The sequence below is a fragment of the Anser anser genome (genome assembly GCF_964211835.1).
Source record: "Anser anser genome assembly, chromosome: 11".
In the NCBI taxonomy this organism is placed as follows: Eukaryota; Metazoa; Chordata; class Aves; order Anseriformes; family Anatidae; genus Anser; species Anser anser.
Window position 1 is genome coordinate 12,115,094 of NC_139732.1, and position 27,999 is coordinate 12,143,092.

The 27,999-nt window shown below is 65.0% G+C and overlaps 1 protein-coding gene across 8 annotated transcripts; it reads right to left on the minus strand.

The window, feature by feature from the left end:
• Positions 1–90: 90 nt before the first annotated feature.
• RIPOR1 (RHO family interacting cell polarization regulator 1) lies at positions 91–27,998 on the minus strand. Of its 8 annotated transcripts, none has more exons than XM_083851958.1 (23): positions 27,547–27,686; positions 26,419–26,526; positions 12,098–12,224; positions 9,627–9,776; positions 9,172–9,250; positions 8,835–8,858; positions 8,489–8,542; positions 8,160–8,312; positions 8,013–8,076; positions 7,895–7,938; positions 7,584–7,709; positions 7,115–7,263; positions 6,757–6,886; positions 5,050–5,871; positions 4,702–4,841; positions 4,159–4,333; positions 3,861–3,996; positions 3,620–3,781; positions 3,373–3,531; positions 2,798–2,994; positions 2,632–2,715; positions 2,130–2,220; positions 91–1,059 (listed from the first exon to the last, which is right to left on the minus strand). In XM_083851958.1, exons 3-23 carry the CDS (start codon positions 12,196–12,198, stop codon positions 962–964), a joined length of 3,138 nt encoding a protein of 1,045 aa, XP_083708084.1. In that variant the 5' UTR covers positions 12,199–12,224; positions 26,419–26,526; positions 27,547–27,686; the 3' UTR covers positions 91–961. The 8 variants fall into 8 exon arrangements, with proteins under 8 accessions (XP_083708084.1, XP_083708082.1, XP_083708087.1 ...); XM_083851956.1 differs by lacking the exons at positions 26,419–26,526; positions 27,547–27,686 and adding exons at positions 1,823–1,886; positions 20,293–24,650; XM_083851961.1 differs by lacking the exon at positions 26,419–26,526 and having other exon boundaries at positions 27,547–27,998.
• Between the last annotated feature and the right edge of the window lies 1 nt (position 27,999).

Sequence of the window (27,999 nt, forward strand, 5' to 3'; positions counted from 1 at the left end):
TCCCGGCCCCGCAGCCTGCTGCACCAACCAGTAGCTCACACTGCCCCGTGGCATCGGGGCCGGAGAAACACCCACGCAGCGACACCAACGCTCATTAAAGGTTTGTTTTTTATTTCTGGTTTAAAATCAAAATTAGTCATTCTCTGTAATTACATTATATATAGATTTATAGAGACATTATAGAAAAAGAATTTTTTTGCTTTCGTTTTTCTGCAAAAATCTGTAAATAAAAAATAAAATAAAACCAAAAAAAGGTGGCAGCTTCTGTCCGTCCGTCTGTCTGTCCCTCTGTCACTCCTCCTGCCCCTGCCCTCCACAGCGCTTCCCAGCAGGGCAGGAAGGGCTCTGGGCTGGGGCCGTTATCTCGCTACACTCCCTGCAGCCACCACTGGGGAGGGACAGGAGCACGTGGAGCTGGAAAGAAGAAACGCCAGCAGAATATATTAATATCTCATATTTCATTTTATTTAAGTCCTGGGGACTTCCAGGCGGCAAAGGGCAGCAGTCCCCACAGCCCAGGCGACTCCTGGAAAGAAACGGTGTCGTTTCCAAAGTGCAGGTCCTTCCGGGGAAGGGCACGTGCCCCCGCGCGACGGGGAGGCAGGAGGCAGAGAAATCCAGAACGTCTCCCTGCCGCTCCGATCCCGGCGGCGGGGCAGGAAGGGCGGTTTCCCCGTGTATTTTAAATAGCAATAGAAGGGTGGGACGTGCGGCGAGCTCCCCCCCCTCCTCGCCTGGGGGTGCGTACGTGGCACCCCGCATGGCCAGCGTCTGGGGGCAGGGGAAGCGGTGCTCCGTAAGGCAGTGTGCGGCCGCGGCCAGCTGCCGGCGGGGGTAATACTGCGCTGCGCTGCCGCGAGCTGGGGGCTGCTGGCTCCTGGCTGGGCCCAGTCCGTGCAAGCCCAGGTAGCCTAGCGGTGCCTTTGCCCTCGAGGGATGGCGGGTGGCTTCGTGCGGCGTCTCAGAAAGCTGTACTGGCCATGCTGGCTGGCGCGAAGATCCTCGGGAGGCTGTCCAGGGTCTCCTCCAGCCGCCGGTGAGCTGATTTGCCATCTTCCCCTGCAAGCACATGCTGTGGTCAGTGAAGCAAAGCAAACTGCAGAAGCTCTGGCCGTTGCCTGTCCCCATCTGCCCTCCCCGGCCTTTAAGGAAAACATGGCTAATGCCCGGCAGAGCTGAGCCAGTGTGGTTCAGACAGAGCAGAGACCTTTCCTGTTCTCCTTAGCACACCCTTGGACAGGTCCCAGCCGGGATCAGGCTCTAAAAGCCCCCGGAGCTCCTGATTCAGATGCTGCAAGTCCTGTTCTTCAGCTGCTTGCCATGCCCATGCCCACACGGGGCAGGGATCACCCGCAGCTCGGCTCCAGGAGCACTGGCTGCTGGCCCCACACGCTTCCGGACAACCTGGCTCGGGCAAACTGGCCAGGACTCGGGGCTGTGCCAAACAGCACCCCAAACAGCTGTGCACATCTGCATGCACCCACATGGGAACCCCGAGGGCTCGCCAGAACCCCCACATAAACACAGGGATGCACACGTCCACACCACAAGCTGGCTCAGGGATCTTCGCCTGGCAGCCCCGCACACAAATCTGCACACAGCGGCCATCCCCAGCAGGAGCTGGTGACGTGGACAATCTGCTGGGACACGGGACACAAGGCACCTACGTGTGCCGGCGGTGCCACGGGGATGGGCGCTACGAACAACCAAGACACACAGACTCCAAAACGTGACACGGCTGACAGGCGCTAAGACGGAGACATTCGTGAGCAAAGCGGCAGGAGCGGGGACTGGGGGACGAGGACGGCTCACGTGTCCCAACCTGTGCAGCAGCTGCCGCGACCTGGAGGCCTAGAAACCCACTCAGATGGTTCTCTCAGTGCCATCTAGCAAATAATAAATAACAACCACGCTTAGCACTGTGGCCGCGGGACTCCTGGCCCTCACTGCCCACCGCCAGCCTGCTCTCGCCCTGCAGAGCTTAGGGCACCATGAGCCAGAGCGTGGCATAGGCAGGGACCAGCGCAGGTCACTCTCTCCCGCAGGCAGCGTGGGGCTTGGAGATGCCCCTTGGGGGCATGGAGGGAGCCGAGAGCGTGGAGGGAGCAGGGGTGCCGCAGGACACTCACCACACAGCATCAGGCTCTGCTTGGCTGCCTCCCGCACGGGCTCCTTGTCAGTTTGGCACAGGTAAACCAGCTGCTCGATGCTCTCCTTGGCCTGTGGGAGAGGGGCAAAGGGCTGAGCACTGCTGGCAGCACCATCCACGTAGACACAGACCAGAGGGGAAGGCAGCACAGGTTTCCAGGTCCCCATAGCAGGACCCAGGCTGGCAAGGCAAGTCCCCAAGTCCCCATGGAGCTCTACTTCCTCCAGCCCAGCCCTGGGAAGCAAAGTCCCTTGACTGTGCCCTTTCCCTTTTTCCCTTCCTGGTGCCCCTGCCTGGTTCTCTGGCAAGTTTTGGGCACCACCAGCTCATTTCTCCCAGGAGCCAGAGGGCGTGCAGAGACCACTGGGGCACTGCTGGGCTGCCCTGGGCACGCAGATTCCTCTTCATCCACCCCATGGCCAGCCCAGCCGTGAAAGCGAATGGCCCACGGGCTCTGCTGCTCCTCCCGACACCCCTCTCACCTTGAGGCAGCCCAGCGCCGCGCACCCGGCCACGCGCGTCTGCACCTCCTCATCCTCCAGCTGGTCCAGGTAGCACACAAGGGCCTGGGGTAGAGCAAGGGGTCAGTGCCACCGTGCGGGGCGGCGTCCCTGGAGCCCACCTCCTCCCCTCGCACCCGCGACGTACCCGCTGGCGGAAGCGGGGGTTTTCCGCCAGGCTGCGGAGCTGGGCCGACACGGCGCTCACCACCTTGCTGTTGCCCTCCACGAGGAGCAGGCTCAGCGCCTTCAGCCCTTCCTTCTTCAGGCGGCCCTCGGGCACACGCTTCAGCGCCCGAAGCACCACGTCCTGGTCGTCTGAGTTGAGGTTCTGCGCCAGCAGCACTGCGGGGACAGCCGCGTGAGCACTGCCAGCCCGCTCGCCCCTGCCTCCTCCCCATGCAGCTGCATGCTCAGCCTGCACACACCAGGCACAGGGACCCCACACAGGGCGCCCAGGCCTGGTGCCCAGCTGCTGGGGCACCAAGCTGCGATGCTGGGGACCTGCAAGGTCCAGAGGGTGCCCAGGAAGGCAGCATGGGAGGGGGCTGTGCACCAGTAATGGATCAGGTCTGCCCCAACAATGGGCGAGCCTCTGGGTGGTGGCCCGTGGCGTGTGGAGGTGGTGCACACCCTACAGCGTGGGTGCAACAGCCTCTGCCACCCCATACTCAGGGCTGGGATCCCCAAGCCAGGGTTTTGAGAGGGCAGGAGGGCACCCACCTTCCTCCGCCAGCTCCATCACGTAGGTGTCAAGCACCAGGGCGCCGAGGGACTCAAAGTGGCTCCAGTACTGGAAGATGGTGACCTGCTCGCCTTGGGTGCCGCCGGGCCGCCGGGGCAGCCGCCGATTCAGCACATCCTCCACCAGCTTCACACACACTGTGGGACAGGGACGGGGTCAGGCTGTGCAGCAGTCGCAGGCACCTTGTTGGGCTGGCGGCTCCCTCCCCAAATCCCATGGGCTCACCTGCATCAGCCAGTCCTGGGTGCCGCTCGTTGATGGGCGCTGCGTACTGGGCGCTGAGCACCTGCAGGAACCGCTCCACGGGGCAGGTGTAGACGTTGGGCAGCTCCACGCAGCGGTCCCAGAGGGGCAGCACCCCTTCCTTCCGCGTCGAGAACTGCACCACTGTGGGGACAGGCGCTGTCAAGCCTCCTCTGGTGCTGGGCTGGCACCTCCTGCCCGCGCAGCCCCGCGCCGCCTTTACCTCCGGCAGCAGAGCAGGCTGCTTCCAGTCGCTCCTCCGTCAGCTGGCACACGATCTCCAGCACCTGCGCCTCCCGCAGCAGCCGGTCCAGGGCGTACATCTCGTGGCACCGCAGGGGCCCAAAGGTGCCCAGCTTCTGCAAGGCACAGGCACACCGAGGGCATTAGGGTCAGAGCGCAGCGCCCAGACCCCAGCACAGCGAGACGTCTCAAGGGGGTTTATCAGGGCCAGAAGCTTCAGGGAGCCACGGCCAACCCCGGGATGTGTCCCAACACCGTGCCCCAGCCCCTGTTCTCACCAGCAGCAGGCGGTTGCAGTTGTGGAGGTGAAGCACCAGGGCCTTATCCAGGAACTCGTTGCCAGTGCTCATGGGGTCAGCACTGCCGTCGGAGCCACTGCATGTCCCTGCGTCGTCTGCTCCCACCTCACCAGAGCTGGGGGCCCTGCTCCCACGCCGGGCTCTGCTGGCCCTCCTGCAAATCAGGGAGAGACCGAGCCAGGTCAGTGCAGGAAGCCTGGATCCAGCCCTTCCTCACCCACTGCTGTGGGGGCAACACTGGGCAGTTTCTGTAGGACCTACAGTATCACAGCTGCTCAGGACTGGACAAATGAATCGGTCCCAGGAGCACAGGGCACCCAGTGCCCATGGAGACACGGGGTGGCTCTGTGCTCCCCAGCAGGGCCAGATCCTGGTACTTCACGGGCTGGGACTGTCCCCAGCTGAGATGGGGCCACCTAGATGTGCAGGGAGGCACCCCACCAGAACTGGGCACCCCCATCCCAGCTGCCCCAGGGCCGCATCCTGCCCCAGTCCCCATTCTGCGAGCCCCCTGCTGCCCACCTCTCGTCCTGGAGAGCATCCTCCTCGGAGCCCTCTGAGTCCTCCATGTCCGAGGTGTTGAGGAAGCTGAAGCTCTCCAGAGCGTGCTCCACCGTGAGGCTGATGCTTGAGGCCCGGCTGAGGAACACACCCTGCTTGTGCTGTGGAGGAAGGGATGGCATGGATGGGTCTTGGCACGGACAGGTCTTGTCAAGGCAGCCAAAGTGGCCCCACCACCCTTGTCCCTGGCCACTGCCATCAGGGATGGCCCCACCACCCTCGTCCCTGGTCACTGCCATCAGGGATGGCCCCACCATCCTTGCCCCTTGTCCCCAACTACGGTTGTGGAATCCTTCTGAGCCTCCTCACCAGCAGGATCTCCTCCAGGTGTTTGAGCTCCCGTTCCAGGGGCTGCAGCTCTGGGAACTGTCCCCGATAGTCATCCAGGGCTGAGGCCAGGAGGCTGATGGCCTCCTCCAGCCCTGAGTCCACGGCCTTCACCCGTGGGACTGCTGGGGGGCTGGCGGCCAAGTGTGGGGCGAGGACGTGCTCCTCTTCGGCGGGGGCCTGTGCCAGCACCGCGGCCGGCGCGGGGGCCTCACTGCCGCAAACCTCCTGTGCCGGTGCCGGGCTGGGTGCCGGGCTTGCCACTGGCTCGGCCTCCATCTCACAAGTCTCAGCCCACGCCACCACAGCGCGGGGCTTGGCCTCGGGGCCATTGTCCTGCCCTGCCCAGGCCTCTGGCACCGAATTTGAGGCGCCAGGGAGGGAGTCCGCATCCGGCTCGCCTGCACTGGGGTCCTCTGGGCTGCGAGAGGGCTCCCACAGGCTCTCCACAGCCTTGGCCTCCATGCTCGCGTCCACACTGGCTTCACTGATGTGGCTGAGAGTCCGGGCGTAGGGCACGTGCCCGTTGGCCACCGGGTCCTTCTTGCGGCCGCCCTGCTCCTCCGGGTGCCCCGGCAGAGCCGGCCCGGCAGGGACGCCGCCGCCGGCCCCAGCCTCCTCCTGCTGCTGAGAGAAGGAGATCTCGATGGCGGGGGCCGAGGCCTGCACCTCGGGCTGCACGATGGGCTTGGCGGCGTGGCGGGCGCTGCCCGACAGCTGGGGGCTCGAGGAGTCGTCCGACGACTCGGAGGAGATGGACCAGGCCGTGCCGTTCTCCAGCTCCTCCTGGCGCCGCAGCATGTTCTGTGGAGGGGACGAGAGGGTGTCAGGAGGCACCAAGGCCGCGGCGACCCTCAGGGCTGGAAGGGGCACCCCTTGGCACGCTGCTGCCCCTTCCAGCCGGCGGCACCCAGCGTGGCGGGCGCGACACCGGGAGGCCTCGGCTGCAAGGAGAGCGACAGCCCCGCCACCAGCCCGCAGGGGGCAGCACCGCCATCACACTGATGCCACGATGACGTCATGGTGACATCACGATGACATCACGGAGATGTCAACAACGTCACGCCGGCGTCACAGCGACGTCACACCAGTGTCACCCCAGCGTCACACCAGCCAACGTCACGCCAGCACCGCGCCAACCTCGTGCCAGCGCCGCGCCACGTTAGCGCCACGCCAGCGCCGCCACGGCCCAGCACACCACGGTCACCAGCAGGGACACGGCCAGGCCTTCTACTCACTGGCGAGTAGGAGACGAGGAGCGGCTACGCTACGGCAGGACGGCCACGCCACTGAGCTACGCTACAGGCCGGCTCCAGCCCTTGCACTTACGCGGCCTGGCCGCGGCCATCTCCTGAGCTCGACCGAGGAGACGTCGCCGCAGGAGCAGCTCCGAGACAGCTTCTCCAAGAGTGTCTCCCGAAAGATGTCCAACAAGGACCAGCCGTGCTTGTCGGCTGCCCGCGCCGGGCTCTTGGGCAGAGAGAAGAGGAGCTGTGAGGGTGGGAGGGCCGGTGCCGGGGGCCGTGGTCGGACGGATGGAGCAGAGCTCCAGGGCAGGTCTGCCCGCCCTTGTCCCCAAGCTGTGCCACCCATCGGGACTTCTCCTGACACACGCAACTCAACGAAGCAGATCCCACCGCAGGCCACCTCGCCCCAGCCACAGGCAGCTCCGTGTGGCCCCACACTTACGTAGAAAGCCTGCTCCCGCAGGGACGGCGTGTCAGGCGGGCTCTGGTTGTAGGTGGAGAAGCGCTTGTTCACCGTGGAGGCCTTGTTAACGCTGCTGGCTGCCGAGGGCTGGTCATCCTTGTCAAAGGGGCTGCGGAGGAGAGCAGGGAGGTGAGGGGAGCTTCCCAAGCCAGGAGGTCTCAACCCTGCTCTGCACTGAGTGGGAGGGTGTTGGATAGCACAGCAGCGTGCTCTTCAGTCCACTTCTGGCTTTCCAGAATTGCAGCCAAGTTTTGGGATGGGTGAAAGCTCAAGGCAGGGCAGCGCTGGGTCCCCAGCCCTGCCACGTGCTACCAGCAAAGCCTGCCGGGGTACTCACTTCCAGGTCACCTCCAGGCTGAGTTTGAGGGTACCCAAGTCGTTGATATCCACAGCCACCACCTGGGGGAGAGCTGCAAAGAGGTCCTTGGTCTCACAGGACACGTTGCCCACCACCACATGGTTGGCCAGGCTCTTTAGCTCCGTCACCTGGAGAAGGAGGAGGAGAGGATGAGATGAGCCCATTGGCAGCTGTGCACGCAGCACCCCTGATGCTGCCAGGATGCCACCACCACCAGACAGCATCTTCCATCCCCAGCAAGGGCTGGATTTGGGTGAGGTCCTGGTCCCCCACCAGGTCCCGGTGCTGCCTTGGTCATGTTCTCCTCCCACAGCCAGCACATGGCTCCTCACACGTGTCCTCACCACAATCATCGCTGCTGTTTCCCTAACATGGCTCCGGCCAGGAAGGTGCCCCCTGGCCCACACCCTCCCTGCCCCACTGCTGCCCTCCCTGCAAGGCCCCATACCTTGATGGAGAGGAACTCGGTGATGAGAGGCAAGAAAACCATCTCCTCGCTGTCCCACACCTGCTTGCTGTTCACCTCGATGCGCCCACGCAGCTTCCACCGCTGCCGCCCGTACTTCATGAAGATCTGGGGAAGGAGCAGAGACATGGGGATGGGGGAGATGCTCTCTGCACATCCAGGGCCACCCACCACACGCCCCAAACGTGGCACCGGCACCCAGGACAAGGCCCACCCACATCCCCCAGGCCCAGCGAGGACCGCAGGGAGGGAGGAGAGCAGATCCCCATCCGTAAGCCCAAAGCCCCACGAACCTCGTACTGGTCGCCAGCGCAGAGCCGGGCGAAACCTGCCAGCCCTGCAAGAGAAGGCAGAGGGGCGTCAGGACAAGATGTGCTGGTGTAGGGCCGGGGCTGGGGAGGGATGCCTTACCTTTCATCCGGACGTGGAACTCGCCCAGCTGGCTCTCCAGCTCGCTCTCCAGCAGGCACATGTTCTGGGGACAAGGGACAGAGCTCCCGTCACCCACAGTCCATGGTGTCAGCACCCTCCCAGCCCACCCAGCGCCTGGTGCCTGACCTCCGTGTACTCCTTGTAGCCCTTGCTGGCCTCAGCCAGGCTCTCGCGTGCCTCTCGGCTGCCCGGCGAGCCCGTGCTGTAAGCCTTGACCATGTTGTGGGCCCCATCGCGGAGCCGCCGCTGGATGCAGTAGGCTTCGTAGAGCTCGTCGATCTGCAAGGACAGGCCAGAGGTGCAGTGAGGGGCAGGGGGACAAGGAGCAGGCAGCGACAGTGGCTTCTTGAGGTGGTCTCCCAGTGCCTGGGGCACCGCAGGACAAGCAGGCTCCACAGTCCCTGTGCCACACGGAGGCCAGAAGCCCAAAGCCCAGCCCGCTCCGCAGCTCCTACCTTGCTAGCATGAAATTCCAGGCGACGCAGGAAGCGCTCAATTGACTTCACTTGCTGGAAAAACAGAGGAGATGGCGTGAGAGGCTCCCCCAGAGGAGCTGCAGGACAGGACACGGCCCTGCTCCATGCTCGTGCTGCAGCTAGGACATGTCCCAAGAAGAGGGCTAAAAGCCACCAGCAGTCTCTGTGTTGTCCCCTGCCACTCTGCCACAGAGCCCCAGTCCCGGCCACCCAGGGGAAGGAGGGCAGTAGAGGTGGAGCACAAGCAGGGAAGGGGCTGGCGGCGGCACATCCCTGGCACTGGGATGTGGGGAGGCAAGGGGGACGGGGCACCGCTCCCGCTTACCTTATCCAGATCGTAGAGGAAGCCCTGGAGGAGAGAGGAGAGGGATAAGACGCAGCACAAAGCCAGCTCTGCCCACCCAAGGATCCCTGGCACATGGCGCACCCGTCACCCATAGCATGTCAGCATGGACATGCAGCACCCAGCCAGGGCTGGAGAGTGCATGGCAGCAGGACAGGAGCCCCGCGCAGCCCGACACCAGAGCCCGGGCTGGCCCCTGATGTCCCCACAGAAGCAGGCTGTTCCCTGGGGCACAGCTGGACCAAGTCCCAGCCATGACCACAACCCAGGGTCTGCTCAAAGCATCGCTCCCCGTGAGACACTTCCCAGCATCACTCACCAGGCGCGAATTCCTCTTGGACTCGCGGATCTGGGTGCTGAGCTTCTCCAGTTCCAGCTGGTGTACCTCCAGGTAGGCTCTGGGGACACCAGCACCGCGGGGTCAGTCTGGAACCACGCCACGGGGCCCCACACTCCATTCCCCACCCCAGCAAGGGAGCCCGCGTGAGCTTCTGCGTGGGATGTGGCATGGGGCGCTGCTGCAGCACTGGGCGCACCCCAGCTGGGGGTGGTCTCGGGGAGGTGCTGCCACTGCGTCCCTCCTGCTGTGGGACCCTGGGACTCGCACTCCCATTCCCCACGCAATTCTTGTGCAGGAGCAGGACGTGCCCAGGAGAGCTGGCGTGTCCCTGCTGGGTGGCTGCCACCCCCAACCCATGCCAAGCCGGCCACGGGGGGCCCACGTGGGTGCTCCCTGGCTCCAACCACCCAGCCGCGGGGGGCCCCAGCACTTACGTCAAGCCCTTCTTGAGCGCTTCGTACACCTCGTCCAGGCGGTTGGGCTGAGGCACCTTGGGTGGTGGGGATTTGTGGGACATTGAGAACATCCTACTGACCCTGGAGCCAGTCTTGCGGGAGACGGTGGGCGTGAAGGGCGAGAGGTTCCTGGCGAGACAGGCAGGCAGAGCCGGCACAGTCAGGGTGAGCCCGCAGCGCCGGGGTCCCCCTGGGCACCCTCTGTCTCGCGACAGGGAGCTCCGGAAAGGAGGCCAGGTCCTGGGAGCTCCGTCCGGACCTGCCTGCCTCTCCCACGACTCGCTGGCAGCCAGTCTAACCGGCCAGCGGGGCCGGGCGAGACGGGGCTGTGCACGGCTGCGGGGCTGCCTGCCCCACGCGCCCGCGCCCCTGCTGTCGCCCGCCCCGACGGCTCCCACCCCGCGCCCACACGTGGCAGCGGGCACTTTGCAGCATCCTCCTGCCTGCTGGAGGAAGCACCAGGGCCAAAAGGAGCGATGCAAACATTTGGTGGGGAGCTCAGGCACCCGGCACGCAGGGAGGAGAAGCGCTTCGTGCACCCGTGCTGCAGAGCGGCCAGCTGGGGTGCGTGGACCACGGGCACCGAGGTCGGTCCTGTGCCTGCTCAGCCTCCCCATGAAGCCCCCTCCCGGGCAGTGCCAGACCTCACTGCCACGGCAGACGGGAGAGCGAGGAGGGAGAATGGCCCTGGATGTATTTGGCCACCCCAAAGTGGACATGGAGGACAAGGAAAGACCTGCTTAGCCCATGGTGGAGGACAGCGGGGAGTTAACCCCATCTCAGAGGGGTTGGAGATGCTGGCCATGGGGATGCCTCTGTGGGGTCCCAGGCTCCTTTTAGGGAGAGCAAAGGCAAACTTGCACCTCCTGGAGCCAAGCTGAGCTCCTGGAGTGGCCATGGGGGCATCTTCAGCCCTGGCCATCCCCCAAGAGGGTGACCATGCTCTGCTCCATCTCCAGCACCCCGGGTTGCCACTGTGGGGTTGCAGAGAGGGACCCCAGCCGGTGTCAGCACGGGAGTAACGTGGGGACGAGGAGCCTGTCACCCCATCATCGGCACAGCAACACGGAGCAGGGACATCTCTCCTGCCACCCCAACACCGCCCTTCCTGCCTTGTGCAACAGTCGCTCCCCGGCCCCTCCAGCAACGCCAGGGCCGGATCTTCCCTTCCGCCCTCCAGCGCGGCCGTGCCACCAGCGCCGTCCCGGGCCGGACCTCCCATCCTGTGCGGCTCCTTGGAGGAGCGGCCAGAAAACTTCCCCGAAATATCAGTAGGGGAAAGTAAATGTCTTGGCCTCATCCCAAGCCAGCGCGATGGGCAAGTGCTTGTTTTCCATGGCCATCCCTCCTCACTCTCATCCTCCAGGGCCCTGGGCACCACGAGCATCTCCCCATCGCTTGTTTGCCACTCCAGCACCCCCAGGTCCAGAGACGTGTGCTGGTGGCCAGCAGCTGGAGCCCCACAAAAAGGCTCAGAGGCTCCAGACAGGAGCAACCTGCAGAAGGGGAGCAGCTCCTCGGGACGAGAGCTGTGCAGGGCTGGAGGTCTGCTCCCAGGCATGGGGAAGCTCTGCCCAGCCCTGTGCCCACCCCGCTGCAGTCCCACAGCCTGGCAAGGCTCCTGGAGGTGCTGCTGGAGCCTGGCTCGCTCTCGGCACTGCTTTCCCCCGCCACCCGGCTGTCTCTCCTGGCTGGGAGGTGCTGGGTGCACTGGGAGGTAAGGAGCATGGAAATGGGATCAAAAGCATTAAAATGCCACAGCCCAAACCCACAGCATGCTTGTCCCAAGACGCACCCGCAGCTCCCTCCCCGTAAGGAGCTAGGAAAGGAGCAGAGGGTGCAGGGATGAGCAGCACTGGGGGTGGTTCCCCTTGATGTCAGGTTCAGCAAAGGGGGAACCGTACGATGGGCCCCATAAAATCGCCAGCAGTGGAGAGGTTAAGCAGGGACCTTCTGCTCGCCGCTCCTCACAGCAGAACTCATGGGCAGTCAACAAAACCTTCCAGCAACAGGTTTACAATGACCCAGAGGAAGCCCTGACTCACTCAAACAGAGAAACTCGCAGCCACAGGACGTCAAGGCGGTCGAGACACAAAGCTTCAAAACCACACAGGCTCCTTCACTGCAGTCATTAAACATGACGAGGTGGTCACAGGGAAACCCTTAAGGACTTCCTGAGGACCATCGTGCTATGCCTGCCCCCACCATGCTCCGGCAGCAGGGCCCTTCCTCCCGGCTGGAACGGGGACAGATGAGGGTTGGGGATGGACTCAGTGTCCCACCTGGCCTCAACGCTCCCCGCAGCCCCCAGCGCGACATCCCCTGGGTACCACGAAGGTCCCTGCAGGAGGTGCAGCAGGAAGGGGCAGCACCTCGGGTCCTGCCACCAGTGTTGTCCCCGTCCCTGTCCCCATCCCTCGCACCGAGCAGCGCCAGCACCCCTCTCCTACCTGAAGGGCCGGTCCGCTGTCGAGTTCACTCCGGCGAACGACTGGCTCCTATTGATCTTGGCGACGAGGACTCGGCGCTGCGGGCGCGCAGACAGCGACATCGTTGAGTGTGACCTGGAGGGCCTCCCTGTGGGACACGAGATTTTGGGGTCACCAGCAACAGTGCACGCAGGCAGGGCTGCCACCGAGGCGGGGACAGCGGTGGCACCCACGCAGCAGGGTGGCTGCAGCACCTGGATATGTCCCCGTGTGGCCCCGTGCAAGCCACGGGAAGAGGCTGATGCCCAGTGCCCAACATCACGGCCAGCCTCCTGAGCCCCAGTTCATCCCCAGATGTGTCCCTCTGTCCCCCAGCCACCCCTGGCCACCTCGCCACCGGGGCAGGAAGGGTGCGGGGCCGGACCCTGCTGCCCGGCCCTTTGCCGTCTCCATGCTCACTTCCTCTCGCTCCGGCGAGCAGGATGGAAACCCACGGACAACAAAGTGCTTTGGAAACTCCCCGGCCCTTTCCAGGAGCTCTGCATCGGGAAAGGAAAGGCACAGCCATTCCCTGCCCCCCGGGACCCTGGGAAGTCCCCGCAGCCACCGCAGAAGCCCCAAAACTGCCTCCTGTCCCCAAGGCAATGCCAGCCGCGCACCTCGGGCAGGACGAAGCAGATTTCTGAGTGCCGGGGCCTGGACCCCGCTGCCACCCTGCACCGTGGAGAGCATCGCTGCGTCCCCGGCCACTGCCGGAGGTACGCAGCCACAGATGGTCTGTGGCTCCTCCTGGCCCTGCAGCCTCAAGCAGAGGCTGGGGAGCCCGGTGTCACCAGCCTGGGCCTGGGGCACCTCCACGGCCAGGCAAAGCCTCCCCCGGTGCGGCAGAGCCCTGCAGCCCGGCCCCAACGTCCCCACGCACCTGCTGAGCCGCTGCAAAGCCATGCCCCAGCCTCCCCCAGCACCAGGGTGAGCCCGGGCATCCCCAGGTCCCAGGGCCACTGGGCAGAGGCCAAAAGGAGCCGGCAGCTGCCACTGCTGATGGTCTGCGTGCGAGCGGGGCTGGGAAGCAGCAGGTCCACGTCCCCCCCTCGCTGCTCGGTCCAAGCCAAGCGGCTCTGTGGGTCCCGCAGCCTCGGCATTACCTTGGTGCCAGTCCCTCCAGTCGTCAGGACAACACTGTCCCAATTAAGCTCATTAGGAGGAGCTGTAATCCCTGCAGGGCCTGGGCAGATTACCCTCTGCAGGGCTGTTTAATCTGCTCCCCACTGAGTGAGCAAGGCCTGTGGCACCGGTGCTGCCCATATCACAACGTGGGGGCACGGGGGGGGTTCTCAGGAGGGGCATCAGGCACCGGGGTTTGCGGGTACTGCATGTGGGAAGGATGCTGGGGATGTCGCAGGGGGCAATGCCTTTCGGCAGCATAACTCCCCAGGATGGAGTGATGCCCGACCTCTCTTCTCAAATCTCTCAGAGAGGCTCAAGCAGCTGGGACACGCTCCTGGCTTCGAGCATCAGGACCAGGAGCGCTGCCACAAGCTGTGGCCACTGACAGCACCACATCCCTGTGCCCCAGCCCAGGGACCGGTGGCCTCATCCCATACCAAAGCGCTCCCCGCATTGCGACATCCCAGTGATTTCTCCCAGCACCTCCAGTACCTGCATCCCCGCACGCGGTGCCCCGCAGCCCATCCCCTGTGCCAGGAGGGGGATGCCCCACGAACCCCATCCTCCTGCTGACCACGGGGGATGCTCACGCCTGGCACAGGCAGGCATCGAGCTGGGCACGCTGGGGTCTGTTCCTGGCACACTCCTCCCGCGGAACAGGGGAAGCCCCAGCGCGGTGCATTCCTGACATTACCGAGATAAGAGGTACCTGGTACCGGAGGCGCCAGCAGAGCCCGAGGCACGCTCGGAAGGGGCAGCTGGCCCCGGCATCTTGCCCACGGCGGTCTGGAGCCCCTCAGTGCAGGGAGGTCAGCACCGGGGGGACACCGACACGCTCGTGTCCCCGCCACCAGCCGAGCCCGCTGCACGAGCCCTCTGAGAAACAGCCCCAAAGATGAGCAGCCCCACGGAGCCTCGCGTCCCTGCCCCTGCCAGCCCCACAAAGCCCCCGCCCCCTGCCCCTAATTACAGCGCTAACGAAGCCGCCTTCTGACGAAGCTTTGCACCTCGCCGTGCCTCAGTCGCGGAGCACCCGCAGCTCTCCCCTGCCACGGTGCACAGTCCAGGAGCCTGGCCCGTCCGTCTGTCTGTCTGTCCCTGTCGCTCCGTCCAGCCCTGCCCGCGGAGGCAGCCGGGAGGGCAGAGGATCCAGGTGCTGCCAGCTGTGCCGACGGCGGCGGGGAGCGCCGGAGCCCTCCCCGTGGGCTCGCCAGCCCCTGTGCCGGTGCCTGGTGTTCTCCAGATGATTCGGACACCAAGAATGCTGCTACCAGCTTCCTCTCGCGCACGGAGGGGGCAGTCCAACCGGCTGGGTTGGTCCCAGCTGGTTTCTGTTTCTGACACTCAGACACCAGCCTCAGGTCGCTCTTTCGGGTTTATCAACACCGCGGGAGCCTGGGACGCCCCAGGAACCCAAACCGGCTCCTTCCGAGCCCCCAGCCCCACCGCCACGTCCAGACACATCGCACCCAAGGGTGGCCAGCGCGGCGCCCTCCGGCACCATGGCCCCCAGGGCTGGGACCCACAGCCAGGCTGGAGCACCAACAGGGTGCACCCACCTCCCCGGGCACTGCGGGGCACCCCAGCAAGGGCACCTTTGGGCGAGCTCGCCCTTGCTAGGACGGTGCACCGCAGGGAAAACCTTTGGAGCCTGCAAACGCGGGCGTTTGGCGCCGTTCCCTCCACTCCAGCCACTGCGCCCTTGTTTGCACAGCTGCGTCCCTGCTGCCTTAACCCGCACGCACGCCCCGGCCCCCCGCCAGCCCCTTTCCGGCCCGGGACAGCGTTTGGCCATGCTCTGCCTCCTCCTTCCCGCCCCAGCTAGGAGGATGGGAGCATCCGGGGATCAGCAGAGGGCCTGGGAGCCGCCTCTTCTCTGACCTCCTCCGCGCTCTGCCTCTCCCGGGCCCCTTCCCCGCCTGCCCCCAGCCCAGCCCGTGGCACGCTGAGGGGGAGATCAGCTTTGGGAGCAGGATGAGTCAGAGACCGTGAGCGGCACCATAGCCCCCCCGTGACTCAGCCAGGAGAGAAACTCCCGGTGCTTCGGGTCACGGCCCCCGCCGGAGCCACAGACCCCGCTGGCACCCGCAGAGCCCTGGGCGCAGTGTCGGCGTCCGCCCTCGCTGGCCGGCTCCTTGAGCGGGAGGGAGGCAGGAAAGGGAAGGAGCTGCGAATGGGAAGAATTGGAGGAAGTGCTTATTTACCCCTCGGAGTGTCCCCAAGGAAGGGCAGGGCAGGGCTCACAACGGGGGGGACACAGTGACAGCGCACCCCGCTGCCCATCCCGGGGCACCCATGGGCTCCCCGAGGGGGATGGAAGCCCCAGAGTGGCACCCAGGGGGTGTCCCCAACGCAGTGCCGAAGCACAGTGTGTTTCCTAGGATATCTGAGCTGTGGCCCCGGACCACCCACTGAAGGTGGCTGCACCCAGCAGGCTGGATCCCCTGCAGAAGGACAGGTCCCCACCAGCAAGGGCGCAGACCAAGCGCCCAGCAGGATCCCCATCCCTTTGGGGGCGGAGGGGCTGCAGATCACCTCCATGCCCCCCAGATGGGAACGTGGCCCGTCCAAGGGGCACCAGCCCCTGCTCCTGCTCTGGAGCGGGCTGCGAGACTTCTCAGAGACGCTCACGGGGCTATGTTTCCCAAGTGCCTCTGGAAGGATCCTGGTGGGGTTGGCAGAACCTTGCGAAGGTCCCAATGCCTCCTTCACCCCAACCTGGTCTTCTCCAGGGTGCCGTGTTGGGCACCAGCAGCTCCCCACCAAATCCTGCCAGGGCAACGTGGTCCCTGTGTAGGGAAGGAGCCTCAGGACCCCCCCGCTGGGGGGGTTGGCAGGTGGCAGGTCCTAGACCACCACACACCTATCGCGACACCACGTGTTGTGACAGCTGCCCCTCAGGTCACAGACACCCGTCCCTGGTACCCCAGCAGGGACAGCTCTCCTCCCCGGGGCAAGGAGGGTGCAGTCCCTCACCCAAAAAAGGCCCCCAAAAGACTGGCCACATCGCCCTGCAAACCTCAGAGCCCCCCCATCTCGCCACCCCCCCAGGTTACCAGGGTCTGCCGAGCGGTGGGGACGCGCGAGCTCCCGAGCGCCACATCTGCTGCACATCAGCGCTGAGCTCTCTGCGGGGCCACTGCTTCGGCCAGGGCTACGGGGAGCAGAGCCAACGTCCCCACAGCCCCGCATCTCCCCGTGGCACAGAGCACCTTACCCCCAGCCTCCCCTGCCCAGAAAGACACACACAACCCAAGCCCCAATCCATGCCCCCCTCGCCCCGCTCCGGCCACGTTTTGGTGTCTGGGAGGCTCCCAGCTCCCCGGGTGATTTTAGAGCTGGGTGAAAGCTCAGCGAAGCCCTCGGCGGGCGCTCGGTACCTTTCTGCTTGCCATTCATGGCGGGATGCGGCGGCACGTCCCCGTCCGGCGGGGAGCGGCGTGCGGGGCGCTGCGGGCGGCGGTGTCGGGCTGGCTCTCATGCCGCTGGGGTGCACGGGGCCGCGGGGAGGGCTGCCCCGGGCGGCTGTCCCCTCCCACGCTTCCCCTGCCCACGGGCTGACATCACGGCCCTGCCGCGGCCCCCGGCCGTGACTCAAGGTCCGGGGAAGGGAGGACGTCCGTCTGTCCGTCCGTCCGTCCCCTCCGCCGGGAAGGGGCCCCTTTGATAAGCCCAGCACAAGCAGGCAGCGCTCACGTCGCTGCTGCTCTCTTCTGGATGGCTGTTCTGTTTGTTTTGTTTTGTTTTATTTAATTTTGAAGCCCGCCTTGGCTTTGCTGCGGGTGTCCCACAGCATGCCCGCTGTGCACCTTATGTGGACACCACACGCAGCAGCTGCCAGGGGAAAAGATTTCCTGGCCGACTTTCCTAGCCTGTGTCTCACAGCAGCTGGCTTCAGCAAGGACCTCCTTGCAGGGCTCTGGAAAGATGCTGGGTGCAATTCCCATGTGGGGACCAAAGGGCATGGCTGTGGTACCTGTAACGACGTGGGGTTTCTCCCCAGGCTCTTCACTCCGCGTAGGAATTCAGCACTAAAATCAGCAGGGCATGAACGGTGAGCCAGAACAGGCTACATTCCCACGGGTTTCCGGATCCCAAGGGGCAGGAGAGGTGCAAGGACACGGAAAAGTCCTTTGTGGAGCAGTGCTGAGCCTAAGGGCAAGAGGAACCCGAGTCTCTGTCCCCGGAGAGCGGCAGAGCTGCCCAGCGTGGCACATCCAACAGCAAGGGGACCCTGCAGCCTGTCCATGGCACAGATGTGACCCACTTTGGGGCCACAGGTCCCTGCCTGGGTCCTGGCCTTTGTCTGGCCGTAGCCCCAGCTCCGAAGGAGGAGGCTGGAGCAGCCCGGCCCCATCCCGGCTGGAAAAGGCTGCCGTCACCACGGCAGGAAGAGACGCCTCCCTCCCCGGCTCCCTTCCTGTTTGCTGCTGCTTTTAGAGGGAGGTCAGGCAAGGTTCAGGATGAAATGCATCAGGGGAGAATCTTTACGGGGTGCTTACAGCGCTGGGGTGCTATTGGTGCACCCTGCCACCCTCATGCCACGTGGAGTTGCGGGGAGGAGGCATCTGGGGGCATTTCCCCCAGCAGCAGCCAGCAGCCTGCAGAAAACATCCTGGTGCTTGCTGCAGAGGAAGGCCTCCACGCCAGGGAGCTGGCAACAGAAGCGTCTTGTCACCCGCCTGCCCGCAGCCTCCGCTCCAGTGACATGGGCACGGAGCAGAGCCAGCCACCCGCACAGCCCCGAGGCGTGGTGAGATCCCCTATCTCCCCCGGCCCTGCAGACCCCCTAAGCAGGATGCACCAGGAGGTGAAACAGCATCCTTCACCCTGACAGAGCTAGCTACGGAGCTCCTGGCCCCGGGGCCAGGGAGGCTGCTGAGCGGCGGAGGCTGCCGCACAAGCGAGGCCGACCTCCTGCACGGCCTCACCGTGCCGGCGCCGCTGGCAGCCGCATGGGGCTGGTGCCCGGCACACGCCCAGGCAGCGCGCCCGCAGCCCTGGCCCATGCCAGCTCGTTTGTCCTCATTAAAGCTTAACGCGGACTCTCTGCGGAAGCTGCCGGTGGGCGGCCGGTAACGCAGGCAGCGAAGGCACAGCACTGCCATCAGCATCACCCGCTGGGAGACCACCAAAAGACCCACGGGACGTGGGCACGGCACCGCACACAGACATTTTCCAGGGGATGTCCCCTCCGTCTGCTCCTCTCCTGGGCCTGGAGAGCTGCCCTGAGCCTCCCCCATCCCAAACAAGGCATCTCCAAACACAAGGTGCAGGGAGCGAGATGGGAGATCCCCTGGATCAGGCCATGGCAAGAGCCACAGGCAAAGTTATTTTGCTCAGTTCTTCCTTAAAACGTCAAACCCTCAAGGGTGCAGAGGCATCCAGACGCAATGTTAATTCCCAGCAGAACCCAACCAGCCCGCGGTGGAGACATGGCCACGGCCTCGGTCCTGGCAGGCAAAGAAAGCCCAAGACGCTGTGGGAGGATGCCTGCCCTTCCACGGGGAGCAGGACGAGCTTCCCGGAGTCCTGCTGCACCAAACACGGGGACATCCCTGGCTGCTCCCTGCTGCCCCCAGCACCACCGCAGCGTGTTACAGAGGAGCCAGCTCCAAGGCCACCTGCCCAAGAAGCAGGGTCCCCCGGTGGCACCAGCACCAATTAGACAAAGGCCAAGGTGATGGAGGAGCTATTTCGGGCCCTTCCTGGGGACAGCACGGGCATGGCAAGGGGCCAGGACAGGAGCTGCTGCCACCCAAAAGAGGATGGGGGGAGAAGAGCTGGTGGACATGGGGGGAGACCTGGGAGGGGGCAGGAGGTGACAATGCTGGTGACAAAATCGGCCCCGGTGGGTTGGGCACAGCAGGCTGGAGTCCTCTCCGTCACTTCCTCGCGCCTTCCCCATGCAGGGCAGAAATAGCACAGATATAAACGGCAGCCCTATAAATAGCCCCAAAGCACAAGCCGGGGAGATGGGCGGTGGGAGCAGCCCTGCAGCGGCCCCCGCCCACACCAAGCTGGGGCTCCACAGTTCCATGTCCCCCGGGGACGGCAGGGACAACTGCCCTGCCCTTACTGCGTCCCTGGGACCCCAAAACCTGGTTCTCCAGGCCAGAGCCGCTGCGGGGCATGGCAGCGTGCCTGTCACAGCCTCCACCACCAGGGCTGGGGCCCGACACAAGGGCATTTTGGGGGGCACCCCGCCCCAGGTCCCTCCAGGCACCCCATCGGGATGTCCCCCTCGGGAGCACCGCAAGGAGACAGCCCAGAGCCACGCGTCACCTCCCGCAGGTCCCCACGCCCCTGCTCGGCTCCGCTGTGGGGACAGCACGGAGCACCCCAGCTCCCACCCCACCGAGCTGTCCCCTGCACCGGGAACATGGCAAAGCCTCGGGGACCTCCACCAGCCGCCACGGCCGGGAGTAAGGGGTGGTGGGACACGCCAGGTCCCCTTGATGGCCACAGGGGTGCCGTGGCCGGATCCATATGGGGCCAGGGCACAGCCGAGCCCTGTGTCACAGCAGGGAAGGGGTTAACGGCGCTTGGCTTCCCAAAGGATTTCTTGGCAGGGCCGGGAGATAGGAGGATGGGGCCCACAACAAAGCCAGATCTGTCTCATTAATTCCTCCGAGCATTCCTCCCTCCATTGCCCGGCCGCAGCGAGGAGGAGGAGGCAGCCCCCAGCCATGGCCGGCACCCGGCACCCCGGGGCCCCGCACCGGGCGCTGCCGCAGCCCCGTCACCTCCCGTCCCCCGTGGGGCAGGACGGGACCTCCGCCCCTCTGCCCCAGACCCACGCCCCGACGTGGGCAGCCGGTGTCACCGGTGTCACCGCCGTCCCCGCATCCCCGCGTCCCCAAGGTGCTCGGCCCACGCGCCCGGTGGCGGTGGGGCCCCCAGCCCACGCTCGGTGCCTCCGTCCAGACCCGAGGACGGAGCAGCCGAGCCCTGTCCTTGTCCCCACCCGAGCAGGGACAAGCTGACGGCGCGACCCCACCACGGAGCCCCCCGCCACGGGGCCGGGTGTCGGGGCCGGTGGCACTCACATGTCCCAGGAGAGGCAGGGGACGGCGCGGGTGGCGAGAGCAGGCCTGGCTGGGTGCATCGCCTTTGTTCCTCTCCCATGGACGGGGAGCAGGCAGGGAAGGCTCACAGGCGCTTGGCAGCGCCCACCCCGGCCACTCTCCATGGAAACGCGAGAGCCATGTGATTTCGGCAGGAAACCACGGCACGGCCGGCGCCAATGGCGGATCCACCGAGCGCCTCCCCCGCCGGCCCTCCCCGAGGAGCCGCCGCTGCCACCGCCACCGGTGACACCGCCACCGGTGACACCGCCACCGCCACCGCTGCGACCGCGACCAGCACAGCCAGCAGGGTGAGGACGAGCGTCCCCACGGACCGTGATGGGCCCCCACCAGCCCGTGCCCACCGAGGAGCCTGGGGACAGCCCGCACGGCGCTGGCATTGGTGGCCCTGCGTGCTGCTGCTGGCACCCGTGCCCGCACCCGGTGTGTCCCCACCAGGAGAGCAAGTGGATGGAGCCCCCTGCCACGGTCGGGCCACCACGGCCCCCCAGGGTCCAGCTCCAAGCACGTTATGCAGCGTGCAGGCCGTGGGGAAAGCACCTCTGGGAGGGGAAGGGATGTGACCGAGGCTGCACGGTCAGTCGGCGGCGGAGACCCAAGCATCGCTGAGCCCAGCTCTGCTGCCACCCGGGGATCTCGCCGCCTTCCTGCCCACCCCCAGCGAGCAAGAGCCACGCACAGACCACCACCTCCCCTCTGCTGAACAGCAATCCCGTTCTGCCGGGGGACAGCCCAGGCACAGACCCACAGCCTTCCTCTCCACCAGCCTCCAGCCTCCGCAGGGCAGGAGCCTCCCAGCACCCTGATGAAGGCAGCCCCGCCGTGGGTGCACTTCGCCATCCCGATGGATGCCGTGGGCCATACCCTGCGCTCCGTGTCGTGCCCTGGAGCACAGCCTTGCCCGGCAGCCCTAAATGCCACTGCCATCTCCACAGAGCCCTGCGTGGTGGGGAGGGAGGAGGCCACGCTGCCCCGCCACCAGGAACATCTGCAGGGCGAATGCGTCCCACTCCTCCCCTGTCTCCCAAGCCCATCGTTCTCTGCTTGTCCTAGATCATACCAAACCGACCCAGTTTTAAGTGGGACTGATGCCTTTTGGGCCCCAGCGAGACATCCGCGGAGCAAGGACAAGACAGCACGGTGCTCCAGCGAGGCCTGCAATGCAAAAGCGCTAATTAGATCGTTGCCACGTCTCGGAGCTCAGCAGAGCAGGGCAATATCTGTGACAAGGAAACCGCTGCGCCACCACCGCTCTCGTGGGGCCACCGAGGAGCGGAGCAGTGCCGCGGAGCAGAGACGTGGAGCCGGGGGGGCTCTGCCAGGGACAGCCTGTGGGAAGCCAGGTGTCCTGGCTCTCAAGGCTGGCCTGGTTGTGTGGAAGGAGTGGCGGAGAAAATGTGGCAGGGAGGACAGCGGGACCCTTGGATAGCAGGGAAAAGCCAAACCAAAGGGCTGCTGCAGGCAGGCATGGAGAGAACTGAATGGAAGCATGGGGATCGATCAACCCACCTGAAAGCTCCTGCGCCACGCAGTGTCCGTCCCACCAGGACGGCCCAACACATGCCTGGCGCACTGAGCACCTTCTCGCCAGCTGTGACAGCATCTGGGATGGGTCATGTCCTGTGTGGATTCCACCCACACTTTGTGGATGGTGTCGCTGCCTTGCCCACCTCCAAAAGCTCTCCAAGGGCAGCCACGTGCTTGGAGGAAGGCAGAAAACTGCTGTCCCCTTCTGACACTGCTCAGAGGGATGTGTGGATGCTCAGAGGGATGTGTGGACCTTCAAAGTGCAAGCACAGGTGCCCTGCTAAGCTCGGGACCTGCCCCTGGCAGACACTCTGCTGGCCTCCCTGCTGGGGTCCTTACCAAAAAAAACATGGAGGGAAAGAAGACCCTGCAGAACACTTGGGGGAAGCTCTTAGCACACATGGGTCACCCTCAGAGTGCTCCCAGTCCTAGCAGTGCCAGCACCAGGTCAGCACTTTGGCCCACGGATTTCCAGGCTCTCTGCAAACTCAGGCAGCTGCCACCGCCCCGGCAAGGCAGCTGTGGATTTGGTCTGCAACTGCACCCCGCAGCTGCTCTGCACGGCACGTCCAGTTGTCCCTGCAGGTCAGCAGCTGGCTCAGAGGGCTGGCCAACACAGCACAGCGCACCCCAACATGAGACCGCCAGGCTGGCCTCACCCACACCCTGACAGCAAGAGGTGGCCCTGCCTCAGCAGGGGGTTAGACCCAGTGGCCTCTGGAGGTCCTGGTCAACCTCAACCATCCCGCGATGCCGAGAAGGTGGCTCTCCAGAAACAGAGAGACAGAACAAGGGGCAGCGATTTTAAACAGCTCCTCAGCCTCCACCTGCCTGCCCAGCCAGACCGGGTCCCCGGAGCTCAGCCCTCCCTCTGCCAAGGCTCTGCCTGGCCCATGGGCTCTGCGGGGTCACCAGGAGTTTGCTCGACATGGTTGACCTTTGCCAGCAAAAGCCTGCCACCTGAGTGCTCTCAGCCACCTGGCTGCTGCCCAGAGCACCAGCCCTGGCTTTAAGGAGGCTCGGCACCCACCAGCCAGCAGCGAGCCCTCTGAGCCGCATCCACGGCACGGACAAATACGTGGAGGCTTTCTTCCCCCAAAATCACTCTTCTCACTAGAGGCTGGGCCTCGAGCCACGTCCTCCTCTCCCCTCTCTCCAGAGGGCACGAGGCCAGGGCTTGGCTCCATGCCTCCCTCCACGTACGCCCCGGAGCAGCTGCATGCTCTGCATTCTTGCTCTGCGCTGGAGCGGTGCAGGACGGAGCCTCCAGCGTCCGAAGCCTCACACCAGGACGTCCGGCTGCTCGTGCAGTGCAGCCACGGTTCACCTCGGCCATGCCCCAGAGCAAGGTGCCTCGTCCACGAGCCCCACGCTCCGAGCTGAGCCAGCACCGCTGCAGGCTCCCGGCTCCTCCGGGTGCGCGGTGGAGGAGCGTGACCTGGGAAGGAGTTAACGGAGGCAGGACGGCGCTGGGGCAGTGTGAGCAACCAGCTCCGCAGCCCCAGCTGACTCACAGCTGGCCACGCTCCTCCGAGCCCTGCTGGAAACGCAGCCAGCTCGGCCAGACTGTGCCGGGCAAGCTGGCACCCAAGGCCGGGCCCTGCAGCAAAAACAGAAAACCCAGAGCTGGCAGATCTGCAGCAGATCCACCCCAGGAGGACAGCAAGCAACACCTCCAGCGCTGGCCCCGCTGGAGGGGACAGGCACAGAGCTGACCAGACGCCAGGCCCGTGATGTCTCCCACACGCAGGCAGCCATCCCCACCTCGGCGCCGTAGGAAACATCTCACGCCCTGGCGTAATCACTCCGAAAGTATTTGTGATTCAGAGGATTCCTGCAGCCCCTGAGGGCCTGTCCCGCACCGAGCAGGAAGGCTGAGGTCATGCACAAGACCGGCACGCGGCTCGGCGGGGCGCTGGCACGGCCGGGCAGCGGAGCAGCGCGCTCTCCTGCGAGCCCCGGCACTCGGCATCACGCCGGGCCCAGCTCTGGGTCACTGAGAGCCCAGGCACAGCTCAGGCAGCCCCACTTTGGTCTCCCAGAGCGGCCGGAGATATGTGAAAGCACCCCCAGCAGCAACCCCCAGCCTTCAGCAAATAATCCCTGCCCTCCAAATAAAATAACAAAGAAAGCACTGGGACATGGGTTAAGGAAATGAGAACGGATGAGCAAGCTGCAGGGCAATAGGAAGCGGCTGTAACCATCTCCTGTCCCTGCCGGACTACGGCTCCACCAGCCTGGATCATGCAGCAAGGCACATAAACACCCGATTTTTTGTGTTCTTGATGTGAGTGAGAGCATGTCATGGAGCAAGGAGGCTTCTGAGTGATCCCAGCATGCGGCAGGGACAGGCATCGGGCTACCCTTGGCTTCGTGGCTGCTTCCAGGCTCATGCCAGCCCTGGGGACACACGGATGCAAGGAGCCTGGTGAAGGCAGCCCTGTCTCACGCAGCCACAGCTGCCCGGTACAAAAGTTTCTTGGAAAAAGCACACGAGCCACTGCGGTAGTGGCCAGGGCTGGCCCACATCTCCTACGGGAATGATCCCATCAAGTTAGCAATGGGTGTGCATGTCCAGCTGGAGCATGACAGTGTCCTGCATGTTCCATCGCCACCTATCAGCCCTGCTCTCCCCTGCCTACATCCCCCTCTGGGCACCGCTGGACTCAGACACACCCCCAGCACCTCTCCAACCCTAATCCCTGAGGATAACTCGGGTCGGAAGGCACCTCCTGCTCAGGGCAGTCTGAGGCCAGGCCAGGTTGCTCTGAGCTTTGTCCAGTCTTGAAAACCTCCAGCGCTGGAAACCACCCAAACTTCTGGGCAATTCTGCCCCATTGCTTGCCTGTCCTCACGGTGGAGCAGCGGCAGCGCGGGGACACGTGCTGCTTGCACGGACCCAGCCCTCCCACCGCGGCCGACGCTCCCCTGCGCCCCGGGGGCCCCCTGGCTCCCTGCAGGTCCAGGGGCCTCACACGCCCGCGACACACGTGTCAGTGCCGCCAGGTCCCGGCTCCTTTATCTGTCACACGCTCGGCATGCCGCAGCCAGCCGGCTGTTGGCACGTGCTGCCTCTCATCGTCCTGCCGGGGACGACTCCGCGCTGGGGCCGGCGTCACCCTGCCGGCGGTGGGCGCGGGCTGGGGACCTGGCGCCTCGCTTGGGTTGCACGGGGTCTCGGCTCCCCGCCCGGCTTGGAGACATCTGCAGCAGCACAGAAGGTGCAGGAGCTCTGCAGGAAACCCCCCCAGCTCCGTTTCCTTCCCCTCCACCCCGCGCACACGTCACTGCTGAGCACCAAGGGGCCGGCCCCCAGCAAGCCCCAGCTCGAGCCCCCGAAAACACCAACTTGGGAGCTGCTCGGCCCCTGCCAGGCCCCAGCAAAGGACACCTCTGGATCCGGGACCAGCCCTCCCAGTTGCATGCTGAGCAAGGACACGCTGCTCCTGCCCTTCCATTGCCCCTGGCTCTTGCTTTTTTGTTTCTGTTTCCCCATGCACCCCAGAGCCAGGAGAGCTCTCCTGCTCATGGAGAGGCCGTCTTCCTTGCTCTCGGCCCTCGCAGGGTGGGAGGAGAAGCCTCCAAGCACCTTCTCAGGTCCCCCCATCCGTGCCCCCCTCGCTGTGCCTGGGGCTGGGAGCGTGGTGGCTCCGAGCGAGCACATGAAGAGAATCGGAGCCGCTGGGAACAAGCGATGTTCCCTGATGGTATGCAGCCCTGACAGCGCTGGCTCTGCTTTAAAGAGTAACTTTATCCTGTAATAACAAACAGGAGAAGCCAAGCTCCTCCCCAGCGCCACTTCACTGGCTCCAAGGAGGGGGACACTGGAGAGAAAGACAATTTGAGCTGCCAAAACACGGTGCTGGTGGGGATGAAAACCCAGTCCAGGGGAGGGAGGCAACGTGAGAACATCACCGGCATGGATGTCTCTGTGCCAGCGGGGCCAACCCATGGGGCTCTTTGTGGGGTCGAAGGGAAGGGTGCGGGGTGGGAGATGCTGATGGAGGTGAGGGGGCAGCAGGAGATGCTGGGGCTGGTGACACCAACCCTGGAGCTTCCTGGCTCCCTGGCCATTCTGTTCCATGTCTCCAGCAAAGGCTGCAACAGAAACCATGGGATGGGCACCCACTGGTCTCCGGGGACATCCCTGAAGTCCCTGCGCCAGTCCCCGTCCCCTGGGTTTGCAGAGGGGTCGCCCCGATGTGTTTGGGTGGTGACGTGCAGGGGACCGGGGGCTGCAGCAACGACTCCTCCAGCAAACCACCTCCTGCCCGGGGCTGAGCACGGCGTTGCCCCGGCCCTGGACAGTCAAACCCCATCCGCTGTCCCCAGGGCCCCCAGCACATGGAAGATCCAAACAGTGATTGTGCCCCAACAGGACCCTGCCCAACTTCCCCAGACCTTTCCTGCACTACATGTCCATCCTGCACCCTGCACACCCCAAAGGTCCCACCCTGCCCAGCACCCCAGGGTGCTGTCTGGGCCCTGCAGCCCTCTTGCTTTGGCTTGATGTGCTGTCCCCGTGGTGTCCCCAGGGCCGCTGGTGGCTGGGTGACGTACCTCGGCTCCTGCCTGGCCCCGTGGGCACCAGCGCTCAGCGCAGCACTGGAGGACGCAGCTGCAGCATGGAGGGTTAGGCTGTGCTGATAGGAGACTGAGGTCCTCTCCCTGCCAGACAAGAAGATGGGGAGGGGGACAATTTGGCAGAGTTCACTTGCAGGAGAACAAGGTAATCTGGAGAACGCTGAAATGACTGAATTTTGCTTATCCGAGGATCCACGAGCAGAAAAATGTCTCCTCCAGAGCCCCTGCGGCTCAGCTCTGTCCTGGCTCTTTAAATGGAGCTGGAGAAATGTTGTGATTCTGTTCCCCACGAGGGATTTCCTCCGCAGTGCTCACCAGGTGCTTGAGCTACATCTGTGCAAAGCCGGGCGCGGGAAGCGTCACGCGGCTGCCCCACGGTACCTCCCCAGGAGGCTTCCAAAGGAGGCGCCGGGCAGGATCCGACCAGCTCAGAGAGAGGAGAGACAATGGGGAGGGAACCACAGACAGCTAAGCCCTTCAGGACCTTCCCTCAATGCCAGTCAGCATCCTCCCGTGGTGGGGGCGGCCGTGGGGCTGTGCCAGGAAGGAGTCCCCCCTTGGGACGCAGTGTGGCCGGGCGAGATGCTGGTCCCCAAGCAGGCAAAGCCAGCGGCGAGCTCCTGGCACCGTCCTCGAGCCACCACGGAGCCTCCAGCCCCTGGCCAAAGGGACAGAGGGCAGCGGGGCAGGCAGCAGCGGGTTAAGCACGAGGTGGGGATGGGCGAGCTGCTTCCTCCCAGCTAACGATAATAATACGGCGAGAGGGGGGCGACGCTGATGGGCCTGCAGGGCCAGATAGCGGCCGGCAGCCCCGGCCCCGCGGCTGCGGTGGTGCGGGAGGAAGCCTGGGCGCATTATCTGCTGGCACCACTCGGCTTCCTCGGGATGTGCTTCCTGCCAAGCTGCATTCCTCCTGCACCCAGCACCCTCCCCTGCTCGTCCTGGCACCCCCCCCCACTAGCTGCAGGTCCCCAGGTGATCCCCAGCCCTCCCAGCTGGGGACGGTCACTGGGGCTCGGAGCCTTGGGACCGCAGCGCCGTGGGATGTCCCCACTGCGACCGTCCTGCTGCCCCGTCCCTCCATGCCATGGGCAGTGCCCGCACCTTGGCAGGGTGAAGAGCTCTTTGGGCTGGAAGGAGATGCAGACTCACTCCGACAGGATCTCCAGGTCCTGGCTGAGGTCCATGCAGCTCTGGCTGCTTCTGCTCCTGGTCCTCCCCCCACCGGCGAAGGTCTGGAGCTGCTGAGACAGGCTGTGCTGGCTGTCCCAGCGCTGGCGTCCCGGCGCTTCCTCGTGTGCTGCTGTCCCTGACCTGCCTCCTGCCTGCTGCTCCACCTCCCAGAGCTGGGGCCATCGGACCCGTGGAAGGAGCAGCCCTGCCCCAGCCCTGCTCCTCTCTTTCCCTCCACCTGGATGCGGGAGGCTGCCCTGATCCTTTCCCTGCCCTGACGCAGAACCTGCCCATGGCTCCCCGTCACGGACAGTCCCCCTGGGACTCCCCATGGGCATGTCCGGCCCCTGCTCCCGGTGCAGAACGGCTCTGCCAGCAGCTTTT

Excerpts from the sequence above, each read along its gene's own strand:
- RIPOR1 (XM_083851954.1), bottom strand. The coding sequence starts at position 20,371 with ATGGGAGAGGAACAAAGGCGATGCACCCAGCCAGGCCTGCTCTCGCCA. Across the intron at positions 6,887-7,114 it reads AGCCTGGAGGTGACCTGGAA|CCCCTTTGACAAGGATGACC; the intron begins GTGAGTACCCCG and ends TCTCCTCCGCAG. Across the intron at positions 3,532-3,619 it reads CCCAGGACTGGCTGATGCAG|TGTGTGTGAAGCTGGTGGAG; the intron begins GTGAGCCCATGG and ends CCTGTCCCACAG.